Raw genomic sequence first — 12,936 nt, forward strand, 5'->3', positions numbered from 1 at the left:
GTGATGTTTATAACAGTGGTTATTACAGGTGGAGAGGCTGTGTTCAGTGATGTTTATAACAGTGGTTATTACAGGTGGAGAGGCTGTGTTCAGTGATGTTTATAACAGTGGTTATTACAGGTGGAGAGGCTGTGTGGCTGTGTGGCTGTGTTCAGTGATGTTTATAACAGTGGTTATTACAGGTGGAGAGGCTGTGTGGCTGTGTGGCTGTGTTCAGTGATGTTTATAACAGTGGTTATAACAGGTGGAGAGGCTGTGTGGCTGTGTTCAGTGATGTTTATAACAGTGGTTATTACAGGTGGAGAGGCTGTGTTCAGTGATGTTTATAACAGTGGTTATTACAGGTGGAGAGGCTGTGTGGCTGTGTTCAGTGATGTATATAACAGTGGTTATTACAGGTGGAGAGGCTGTGTTCAGTGATGTTTATAACAGTGGTTATTACAGGTGGAGAGGCTGTGTTCAGTGATGTTTATAACAGTGGTTATTACAGGTGGAGAGGCTGTGTGGCTGTGTGGCTGTGTTCAGTGATGTTTATAACAGTGGTTATTACAGGTGGAGTGGCTGTGTGGCTGTGTTCAGTGATGTTTATAACAGTGGTTATTACAGGTGGAGAGGCTGTGTTCAGTGATGTTTATAACAGTGGTTATTACAGGTGGAGAGGCTGTGTTCAGTGATGTTTATAACAGTGGTTATTACAGGTGGAGAGGCTGTGTGGCTGTGTGGCTGTGTTCAGTGATGTTTATAACAGTGGTTATTACAGGTGGAGAGGCTGTGTGGCTGTGTTCAGTGATGTTTATAACAGTGGTTATTACAGGTGGAGAGGCTGTGTTCAGTGATGTTTATAACAGTGGTTATTACAGGTGGAGAGGCTGTGTGGCTGTGTTCAGTGATGTTTATAACAGTGGTTATTACAGGTGGAGAGGCTGTGTTCAGTGATGTTTATAACAGTGGTTATTACAGGTGGAGAGGCTGTGTGGCTGTGTGGCTGTGTTCAGTGATGTTTATAACAGTGGTTATTACAGGTGGAGAGGCTGTGTTCAGTGATGTTTATAACAGTGGTTATTACAGGTGGAGAGGCTGTGTTCAGTGATGTTTATAACAGTGGTTATTACAGGTGGAGAGGCTGTGTTCAGTGATGTTTATAACAGTGGTTATTACAGGTGGAGAGGCTGTGTGGCTGTGTGGCTGTGTGGCTGTGTTCAGTGATGTTTATAACAGTGGTTATTACAGGTGGAGAGGCTGTGTTCAGTGATGTTTATAACAGTGGTTATTACAGGTGGAGAGGCTGTGATGTTTATAACAGTGGTTATTACAGGTGGAGAGGCTGTGTGGCTGTGTTCAGTGATGTTTATAACAGTGGTTATTACAGGTGGAGAGGCTGTGTGGCTGTGTTCAGTGATGTTTATAACAGTGGTTATTACAGGTGGAGAGGCTGTGTGGCTGTGTTCAGTGATGTTTATAACAGTGGTTATTACAGGTGGAGAGGCTGTGTTCAGTGATGTTTATAACAGTGGTTATTACAGGTGGAGAGGCTGTGTTCAGTGATGTTTATAACAGTGGTTATTACAGGTGGAGAGGCTGTGTGGCTGTGTTCAGTGATGTTTATAACAGTGGTTATTACAGGTGGAGAGGCTGTGTGGCTGTGTTCAGTGATGTTTATAACAGTGGTTATTACAGGTGGAGAGGCTGTGTTCAGTGATGTTTATAACAGTGGTTATTACAGGTGGAGAGGCTGTGTGGCTGTGTTCAGTGATGTTTATAACAGTGGTTATAACAGGTGGAGAGGCTGTGTGGCTGTGTGGCTGTGTTCAGTGATGTTTATAACAGTGGTTATTACAGGTGGAGAGGCTGTGTTCAGTGATGTTTATAACAGTGGTTATTACAGGTGGAGAGGCTGTGTGGCTGTGTTCAGTGGTGTTTATAACAGTGGTTATTACAGGTGGAGAGGCTGTGTTCAGTGATGTTTATAACAGTGGTTATAACAGGTGGAGAGGCTGTGTGGCTGTGTTCAGTGATGTTTATAACAGTGGTTATTACAGGTGGAGAGGCTGTGTGGCTGTGTGGCTGTGTTCAGTGATGTTTATAACAGTGGTTATTACAGGTGGAGAGGCTGTGTTCAGTGATGTTTATAACAGTGGTTATTACAGGTGGAGAGGCTGTGTTCAGTGATGTTTATAACAGTGGTTATTACAGGTGTAGAGGCTGTGTGGCTGTGTGGCTGTGTTCAGTGATGTTTATAACAGTGGTTATTACAGGTGGAGAGGCTGTGTGGCTGTGTTCAGTGATGTTTATAACAGTGGTTATTACAGGTGGAGAGGCTGTGTGGCTGTGTTCAGTGATGTTTATAACAGTGGTTATTACAGGTGGAGAGGCTGTGTTCAGTGATGTTTATAACAGTGGTTATTACAGGTGGAGAGGCTGTGTGGCTGTGTTCAGTGATGTTTATAACAGTGGTTATAACAGGTGGAGAGGCTGTGTGACTGTGTGGCTGTGTTCAGTGATGTTTATAACAGTGGTTATTACAGGTGGAGAGGCTGTGTTCAGTGATGTTTATAACAGTGGTTATTACAGGTGGAGAGGCTGTGTGGCTGTGTGGCTGTGTGGCTGTGTTCAGTGATGTTTATAACAGTGGTTATTACAGGTGGAGAGGCTGTGTTCAGTGATGTTTATAACAGTGGTTATAACAGGTGGAGAGGCTGTGTGGCTGTGTTCAGTGATGTATATAACAGTGGTTATTACAGGTGGAGAGGCTGTGTGGCTGTGTGGCTGTGTTCGGTGATGTTTATAACAGTGGTTATTACAGGTGGAGAGGCTGTGTGGCTGTGTTCAGTGATGTTTATAACAGTGGTTATTACAGGTGGAGAGGCTGTGTTCAGTGATGTTTATAACAGTGGTTATTACAGGTGGAGAGGCTGTGTTCAGTGGTGTTTATAACAGTGGTTATTACAGGTGGAGAGGCTGTGTGGCTGTGTTCAGTGATGTTTATAACAGTGGTTATTACAGGTGGAGAGGCTGTGTGGCTGTGTTCAGTGATGTTTATAACAGTGGTTATTACAGGTGGAGAGGCTGTGTGGCTGTGTTCAGTGATGTTTATAACAGTGGTTATTACAGGTGGAGAGGCTGTGTGGCTGTGTGGCTGTGATGTTTATAACAGTGGTTATTACAGGTGGAGAGGCTGTGTGGCTGTGTGGCTGTGTTCAGTGATGTTTATAACAGTGGTTATTACAGGTGGAGAGGCTGTGTTCAGTGATGTTTATAACAGTGGTTATTACAGGTTGAGAGGCTGTGTTCAGTGATGTTTATAACAGTGGTTATTACAGGTGGAGAGGCTGTGTTCAGTGATGTTTATAACAGTGGTTATAACAGGTGGATAGGCTGTGTGGCTGTGTGGCTGTGTTCAGTGATGTTTATAACAGTGGTTATAACAGGTGGAGAGGCTGTGTGGCTGTGTTCAGTGATGTTTATAACAGTGGTTATTACAGGTGGAGAGGCTGTGTGGCTGTGTTCAGTGATGTTTATAACAGTGGTTATTACAGGTGGAGAGGCTGTGTTCAGTGATGTTTATAACAGTGGTTATTACAGGTGGAGAGGCTGTGTGGCTGTGTGGCTGTGTTCAGTGATGTTTATAACAGTGGTTATTACAGGTGGAGAGGCTGTGTGACTGTGTTCAGTGATGTTTATAACAGTGGTTATAACAGGTGGAGAGGCTGTGTTCAGTGATGTTTATAACAGTGGTTATTACAGGTGGAGAGGCTGTGTTCAGTGATGTTTATAACAGTGGTTATTACAGGTGGAGAGGCTGTGTGGCTGTGTTCAGTGATGTTTATAACAGTGGTTATTACAGGTGGAGAGGCTGTGTGGCTGTGTGGCTGTGTTCAGTGATGTTTATAACAGTGGTTATAACAGGTGGAGAGGCTGTGTTCAGTGATGTTTATAACAGTGGTTATTACAGGTGGAGAGGCTGTGTGGCTGTGTGGCTGTGTTCAGTGATGTTTATAACAGTGGTTATAACAGGTGGAGAGGCTGTGTTCAGTGATGTTTATAACAGTGGTTATAACAGGTGGAGAGGCTGTGTTCAGTGATGTTTATAACAGTGGTTATAACAGGTGGAGAGGCTGTGTTCAGTGATGTTTATAACAGTGGTTATTACAGGTGGAGAGGCTGTGTTCTGTGATGTTTATAACAGTGGTTATTACAGGTGGAGAGGCTGTGTGGCTGTGTGGCTGTGTTCAGTGATGTTTATAACAGTGGTTATAACAGGTGGAGAGGCTGTGTTCAGTGATGTTTATAACAGTGGTTATTACAGGTGGAGAGGCTGTGTTCAGTGATGTTTATAACAGTGGTTATTACAGGTGGAGAGGCTGTGTTCAGTGATGTTTATAACAGTGGTTATTACAGGTGGAGAGGCTGTGTTCAGTGATGTTTATAACAGTGGTTATTACAGGTGGATAGGCTGTGTGGCCTTGCTGTGTACGGTGGTCCTCGTCTTGACCTTTAACTTCCTGGGTCTGTTGTGTGGAACGTGTGGCTACGACAAACAGGCCACGCCCACCACCCGTGGCTGCCTATCAAACACCGGAGGCAACTTGCTAATGGCGTGAGTAACCGTGACGATATCCTGGTAGCGTCCATAATGTCACACCTCTGTCTCTGTCTCTGTCTCTCTCTCTCTGTCTCTCTCTCTCTCTCTGTCTCTCTCACTCTGTCTCTCTCTCTCTGTCTCTCTCTCTCTCTCTCTCTCTCTCTCTCTCTCTCTGTAGATATGGGAGTTTATCAAAATTGGGTTTGATTTCTAATTCTTTGTGGATCTGTGTAATCTGAGGGAAATATGTGTCTCTAATATGGTCATACATTGGGCAGGAGGTTAGGAAGTGCAGCTCAGTTTCCACCTCATTTTGTGGGCAGTGTGCACATAGCCTGTCTTCTCTTGAGAGCCATGTCTGCCTACGGCGGCCTTTCTCAATAGCAAGGCTATGCTCACTGAGTCTGTACATAGTCAAAGCTTTCCTTAACCTCTACTTCATCACCATCCCGGATCCGGGAGCATCCTCATCAGTAAAAGAGCTGACTAGCATAGCCTAGCATAGCGCCACAAGTAAATACTAGCATATAAATATCATGAAATCACAAGTCCAAGACAGCAAATGAAAGATACACATCTTGTGAATCCAGCCCTCATTTCCGATTTTTAAAATGTTTTACAGTGAAAACACAATATGTATTTCTATTAGCTAACCACAATAGCAAAAGATATCACCATTTATTTACCGCATAGGTAGCTATCACAAAACCGACCAAATAGAGATATAATTAGTCACTAACCAAGAAACAACTTCATCAAATGACAAGTCTTATAACATGTTATAACATGTTATACAAAAAATCTATGTTTTGTTCGAAAATGTGCATATTTGAGGTATAAATCATAGTTTTACATTGCAGCTACAATCACAAATAGCACCGAAGCAGCAAGAATAATTACAGAGAGCAACGTGAAATACATAAATACTCATCATAAAACATTTATGAAAAATACATGGTGTACAGCAAATGAAAGATAAACATCTTGTGAATCCAGCCAATATTTCAGATTTTTGTGTGTTTTACAGCGAAAACACAATATAGCATTATATTAGCTTATATTAGCTTACCACAATAGCCAAACACACAACCGCATTGATTCACCGCAAAGGTAGCGATCGCAAAAAACAGCAAAAGATATAAAATTTATATTTTTATTTATTTAATTAATTAATTTTTGACTAACCTTGACCAACTTCATCAGATGACAGTCTTATAACATCAGGTTATACAATACACTTATGTTTTGTTCGAAAATGTGCATATTTAGAGCTGCAAACCGTGGTTATACATTGTGAATATGTAGATTCACCAGAATGTCCGGAGAAATTGTGGACAGTCACCTAATCTAATCAAAGAACTCATCATAAACTTTACATAAAAATACATGTTGGACAGCAAATGAAAGATACACTAGTTCTTAATGCAATCGGCGTGTTAGATTTTATAAAATAACTTTACCATAACAAACAGCTTACGTTAAAGCGAGACAGCGCCCGCAAAAAGGAAGGAAAATACGACTAAACATTTTCCACAGAAATAACGAAATAACATCATAAATGGTTCTTACTTTTGCTGAGCTTCCATCAGAACCTTGAGTCCTTTGTCCAGAATAAATCGTTGTTTGGTTTTAGAATGTCCTCTTCTCCTGTCGAATTAGCTTAGCTAGCCAAGTGGTGTGAAGATGTCCATCTTCACCTAACGCAGAGAACGGAAAACTCCAAAACTCCCGATAAATGTTGAATTTTCTGATAAAACTATATTGAAAAAAACATACTTTACGATGATATTATCACATGTATCAAATAAAATCAAAGCCGGAGATATTAGCCGTCTATACCGAACGCTTTTCAGAAGGCAATCTGGGGTTCCTTCCCGCGATTTGGCAGGCAAAGGAAATTGGGGTCACGTCATTCAAAGAGCTCTTGTTCGACCTCAGATGCTGATGTCCGGATCATCACATAATTGGCATATATATTTCTCTTACAGAATTTCCACGTGGGCGAGGAAAATTGGAAATTTAATCAAAGTCTACTAGATGATAAATTGTTTAGAACTAGGACAGAAGATTTTATAACTGACTTTTTCAGACATAACATAGGTACAGCAGATCCCCTTATTGTATGGGACACTTTTAAGTGTGCCTTTAGAGGCCATGCAATTCAGTACTCATCTATAAAACAAAAGCAATTTAGATCAAAAGAGTCCATATTAACAAAGGAAATTGAAGGACTAACAGTACAGTTAGATAGCAATAAAAACGGTACCATAGAGGCACAGAATAATTTAGAGGAAAAACAAAAAGAAATGGAGGAACTTATTCAAGAAAGATCCAGTGTAATATATTATAAAAATAAAGCGAACTGGATGGAATATGGGGAAAAATGCACCAAATTCTTTTTCAATCTTCAATATAGAAATGCTACCAAAAAAAATGTATTAAAACTTGTGACAAATGATGGAGTCACGCATGATTCACCAAATGATATTTTGAAAGAGGAAGTAAAGTACTTTAAGAATATGTTCTCGTTTCAGGCTCCTCCATCTCCACTAACTGAAACTAATTGTATGGATTTTTTCCCTAATAATAAGGTAAAATTAAAATCTGTACAGAAAGACTCATGTGAAGGCCAAATTACAGAGGAGGAACTGCTTGATGCAATTTGGGCCTTTAAGGATGGGAAAACTCCAGGGCTGGATGGCATACCAGTGGAAGTATACAAAACGTTTTTTGATATACTCAAAGGACCATTATTAACTTGTTTTAACCACTCCTATATAAATGGTAGATTATCAGACACACAACAAGAAGGTCTGATATCGTTATTACTGAAACAGGACCCAAGTGGTATATATAAAGATCCAGTCCAATTAAAAAATTGGAGACCTCTTACACTTCAGTGTTGTGATGCAAAAATCCTAGCAAAATGCTTGGCGCATAGAATAAAAAAAGTTTTGTCAGATATTATTCATCCTAATCAGACAGGTTTTTTACATGGTCGATACATTGGAGATAATATAAGGCAAGTACTGGAAACAATAGAACACTATGAGATATCGGGGACACCAGGCCTGGTTTTCATAGCTGATTTTGAAAAGGCTTTTGATAAAGTACGACTGGAGTTTATATATAAATGCCTAGAATATTTCAATTTTGGGGAATCTCTTATAAAATGGGTTAAAATTATGTATAGTAACCCTAGGTGTAAAATAGTAAATAATGGCTACATCTCAGAAAGTTTTAAACTATCTAGAGGAGTAAAACAAGGTTGTCCACTATCGGCATATCTATTTATTATTGCCATCGAAATGTTAGCTGTTAAAATTAGATCAAACATTAATATTAAAGGATTAGAAATCCATGGCTTAAAAACTAAGGTGTCATTGTACGCTGATGATTCATGTTTTCTTTTAAAACCACAACTAGAGTCTCTCCAGGGCCTCATAGAGGATCTAGATACCTTTGCTATCCTCTCTGGATTAAAACCAAATTATGATAAATGTACCATATTACGTATTGGATCACTAAAAAATACACATTTTATATTGCCATGTAGTTTACCAATTAAATGGTCTGACGGAGATGTGGACATACTCGGTATAAAAATCCCAAAAGAAAGAAATGATCTCACTCCAATAAATTTTTATAGAAAGTTAGCAAAAATAGATAAGATCTTGCTACCATGGAAAGGAAAATACCTGTCTATTTGTGGAAAAATCACCCTAATTAACTCTTTAGTCATATCACAGTTTACCTATTTGCTTATGGTTTTGCCTACACCTAGTGACCTGTTTTTTAAATTATATGAACAAAAAATATTCAATTTTATTTGGAACGGCAAGCCAGATAAAATTAAAAGGGCCTATTTATATAACGAATATGAATTCGGAGGGCAGAAATTATTAAATATTAAAGCATTAGACCTCTCACTAAAGGCATCGGTCATACAAAAGTTATACTTAAATCCAAACTGGTTCTCTAGTAAACTGGTACGAATGTCTCATCCTATGTTCAAGAAGGGCCTTTTTCCCTTTATTCAGATTACACCTGCTCACTTTCGGTTGTTTGAAAAGGAAATGATCTCCAAAATATCCTTATTCTTTAAACAAGCCTTAGAAAGTTGGTTGCAATTTCAGTTTAATCCACCTGAAAGGACGGAACAAATAGTACAACAAATATTGTGGTTAAATTCAAATATAATAATTGATAAAAAAACTGTATTTATCAAAGAAATGTTTAAAAAAGGTATAATTTTTGTGAATGATATCATAAATAGGACTGGTGGAGTTATGTCACACATGCAGCTAACACAGACATATGGAAAAGTCTGCTCTACCCAAAATTACAACCAATTAATTGCAGCATTACCACAAAAATGGAAGAGGCAAGTAGAAGGGGAAAAAAGTAAGGAACTTGTATGTCGGCCTTATATTAAAGAACATAAATGGTTAAAGAAAAGTGTGATAAATAAAAACATATACCAATTTCATTTAAGGACCAAAAAACTAACAGCTGTGCCATACAAATTGCAAAATAGTTGGGAAGAGATTTTCGATGTACCCATTCCATGGCACATGGTTTATGAATTGATACGCAAAACAACACCGGATTCAAAACTTCGAATTTTTCAATATAAATTACTGTACAAAATTCTTGCAACTAATAGAATGTTATATATATGGGGTATACAATCTTCCCAGCTCTGCAGATTCTGTTGTGAGGAGGCAGAGTCATTAGATCTGTAACAGTCCTGACCTATTTATGTTAGTTTTATGTGTTTTTGGTCAGGGCATGTGTTTTGGGTGGGCAGTCTATGTTATCTGTTTCTATGTTGGTTTCGGTTTGCCTGGTATGGCTCTTGATTAGAGGCAGGTGGTTTGCATTTTCCTCTAATCAAGAGTCATATTTAGGTAGGGCATTATCACTGTGTGTTTGTGGGTGATTGTCTCCTGTGATGTCTTCGTTTGTGTTCGATGTATTCACTTTTGGAGCTGTTTGGCTGTTCGTATGTTTCGATGTCCGTTCCTGTTCGTGAGTTTACGTTTGTCTATGTAAGTTTATGTTCAGGTTGCGTCAACGTCGTTTTGTTATTTTGTAAATTTTGAAAGTGTTTGTTTTGTTTCGTGTTGCCATCAGTTTTCGTTATTAATAAATAAAGATGGCATATTTCCCTGACTCCGCATATTGGTCTGAAGATCCTTCTCTCCTCACCTCATCCGAGGATGAGGAAAGCGACAGCTATTACAGAATCACCCACCAACAAAATGTGACCAAGCGGTATGGGAAAAATCGACGGAGTAACAAGGACTTCTGGACTTGGGAGGAGATCCTGTCTGGTAGAGGACCCTGGGCGCAAACTGGAGAATATCGCTGCTCTCGTGAGAAGAGTGAGGCAGCCACAGCCCAGGAGCGCTGGTATGAGGAGGCAGCTAGGAGACGTGGATGGAAGCCGGAGAATCAAGCTCGTAACCGGAATTATGAGGGGACTCGTTTTGCACGGAAGCCCGAAAAGCCCGTGAGTAACTCCCAAAAATTTCTTGGGGGGGGGGCTAAAGGGTAGTGGGCTAAGGGCAGGTAGGAGACCTGCGCCCACTTCCCAGGCTAACCGTGGAGAGCGGGAGTACGGGCAGACACCGTGTTACGCAGTAGAGCGCACGGTGTCTCCTGTACGTGTGCATAGCCCAGTGCGGGTTATTCCACCTCCCCGCACTGGTAGGGCTAGATTGGGCATTGAGCCAGGTGTCATGAGGCCGGCTCAACGCGTCTGGTCTCCAGTGCGTCTCCTCGGGCCGGCATACATGGCACCTGCCTTACGCAGGGTTTCCCCGGTTCGCCTACACAGCCCGGTGTGGGTTATTCCACCTCCCCGTACTGGGTGGGCGACCGGGAGCATTCAACCAGGTAAGGTTGGGCAGGCTCAATGCTCAAGAGAGCCAGTACGCCTGCACGGTCCGGTATTTCCGGCGCCACCTCCCCGCCCCAGCCTAGTACCTACAGTGCCTACATTACGCACTAGGCTACCAGTGCATTTCCAGAGCCCTGTTCCTCCTCCACGCACTCTCCCTATAGTGCGTGTATCCAGTTCGGTGCCTCCAGTTCCGGCCCCACGCACTAAGCCACCTGTGCGTCTCCCAAGTCCTGTACACACTGTCACTTCTCCCCGTACTAGTCCTGAGGTGCGTGCCCTCAGCCAGGTGCCACCAGTGCCGGTACCACGCACCAGGTATAGAGTACGCTTTGAGAGTTCAGTGTGCCCTGTCCCTGCTCCACGCACTAGTAGGAAGGTGCTTATCATTAGCCCGGTGCCTCCAGTTCCGGCACCACGCACCAGGTCTACAGTGCGCCGTATCCGGCCAGAGCCATCCGTCTCCCCAGCGCCATCTGAGCCATCCGTCTCCCCAGCGCCATCTGAGCCATCCGTCTCCCTAGCGCCATCTGAGCCATCCGTCTCCCCAGCGCCATCTGAGCCATCCGTCTGCCAGGAGCCTGCAAAGCCGCCCGTCTGCCATGAGCCTGCAAAGCCGCCCGTCTGCCATGAGCCTACAGAGCCATCCGCCAGACAGGAGCCGCTAGAGCCGTCAGCCAGACAGGAGCCGCTAGAGCCGCCCGCCAGACAGGATCTGCCAGAGCCGCCAACCAGACAGGATCTGCCAGAGCCGCCAACCAGACAGGATCTGCCAGAGCCGCCAACCAGACAGGATCTGCCAGAGCCGCCAACCAGACAGGATCTGCCAGAGCCGCCAACCAGACAGGAGCTGCCAGAGCCGCCAATCAGACAGGATCTGCCAGAGCCGCCAGCGAGCCATGAGCAGCCAGAGCCGTCAGAGAGCCATGAGCAGCCAGAGCCGTCAGAGAGCCATGAGCAGCCAGAGCCGTCAGAGAGCCATGAGCAGCCAGAGCCGTCAGAGAGCCATGAGCAGCCAGAGCCGTCAGAGAGCCATGAGCAGCCAGAGCCGTCAGAGAGCCATGAGCAGCCAGAGCCGTCAGAGAGCCATGAGCAGCCAGAGCCGTCAGAGAGCCATGAGCAGCCAGAGCCGTCAGAGCGCCATGAGCGTCGAGAGCCGTCAGCCTGCCATGAGCGTCGAGAGCCGTCAGCCTGCCATGAGCGTCGAGAGCCGTCAGCCTGCCATGAGCGTCGAGAGCCGTCAGCCTGCCATGAGCGTCGAGAGCCTTCAGCCTGCCATGAGCGTAGAGAGCCGTCAGTCTGCCATGAGCGTCGAGAGCCGTCAGCCTGCATGGACCTGCCAGAGCCGTCCAAACAGGACCTGCCAGAGTCCTTCAGCCGGGATCTGCCCCTTGTCCCGGTGCTGCCCCTTGTCCCGGTGCTGCCCCTTGTCCCGGTGCTGCCCCTTGTCCCGGTGCTGCCCCTTGTCCCGGTGCTGCCCCTTGTCCCGGTGCTGCCCCTTGTCCCGGTGCTGCCCCTTGTCCCGGTGATGCCCCTTGTCCCGGTGCTGCCCCTTGTCCCGGTGCTGCCCCTTATTCCAGTGATGGTCCTTATCCTGGTGCTGCCCCTTGTTTTTGTGCTGCCCCTTGTCCCGGTGCTACCCCTTGTCCCGGTGCTGCCCCTTGTCCCGGTGCTAGCTGTTTATTTAGGGGAAGCTAATGTTTGGGTGGTCAGTGGAAGGGGTAGAAAGAAGAGGGGAGTGACTATGGTGGTGCGGGGACAGCGTCCTGAACCGGAGCCACCACCGTGGTCAACTGCCCACCCGGACCCTCCCCTGGACTTTGTGCTGGTGCGCCCGGCGTTCGCACCTTGGGGGGGGGGTACTGTAACAGTCCTGACCTATTTATGTTAGTTTTATGTGTTTTTGGTCAGGGCATGTGTTTTGGGTGGGCAGTCTATGTTATCTGTTTCTATGTTGGTTTCGGTTTGCCTGGTATGGCTCTTGATTAGAGGCAGGTGGTTTGCATTTTCCTCTAATCAAGAGTCATATTTAGGTAGGGCATTATCACTGTGTGTTTGTGGGTGATTGTCTCCTGTGATGTCTTCGTTTGTGTTCGATGTATTCACTTTTGGAGCTGTTTGGCTGTTCGTATGTTTCGATGTCCGTTCCTGTTCGTGAGTTTACGTTTGTCTATGTAAGTTTATGTTCAGGTTGCGTCAACGTCGTTTTGTTATTTTGTAAATTTTGAAAGTGTTTGTTTTGTTTCGTGTTGCCATCAGTTTTCGTTATTAATAAATAAAGATGGCATATTTCCCTGACTCCGCATATTGGTCTGAAGATCCTTCTCTCCTCACCTCATCCGAGGATGAGGAAAGCGACAGCTATTACAAGATCATTTATTTTGGTATTGTCCATATGTAGCTCGTTTTTGGTCACAGGTCCAGGAATGGTTGAAGAATTGCAACATTT

At 43.9% G+C, this 12,936-nt stretch overlaps 1 protein-coding gene across 1 annotated transcript in view; it reads left to right on the plus strand.

Moving 5' to 3' along the window:
• LOC129856037 (prominin-1-A-like) overlaps window positions 1–12,936 on the plus strand; it is a 131,661-nt gene that overhangs the window by 54,759 nt on the left and 63,966 nt on the right. The window contains exon 14 of the mRNA XM_055924171.1: window positions 4,445–4,597. Within this exon, the coding sequence (XP_055780146.1) occupies window positions 4,445–4,597 (153 nt within the window). The remainder of the gene's footprint in view (window positions 1–4,444; window positions 4,598–12,936) is intronic.

Source organism: Salvelinus fontinalis, chromosome 5, assembly GCF_029448725.1.
Source record: "Salvelinus fontinalis isolate EN_2023a chromosome 5, ASM2944872v1, whole genome shotgun sequence".
NCBI lineage: Eukaryota > Metazoa > Chordata > Actinopteri > Salmoniformes > Salmonidae > Salvelinus > Salvelinus fontinalis.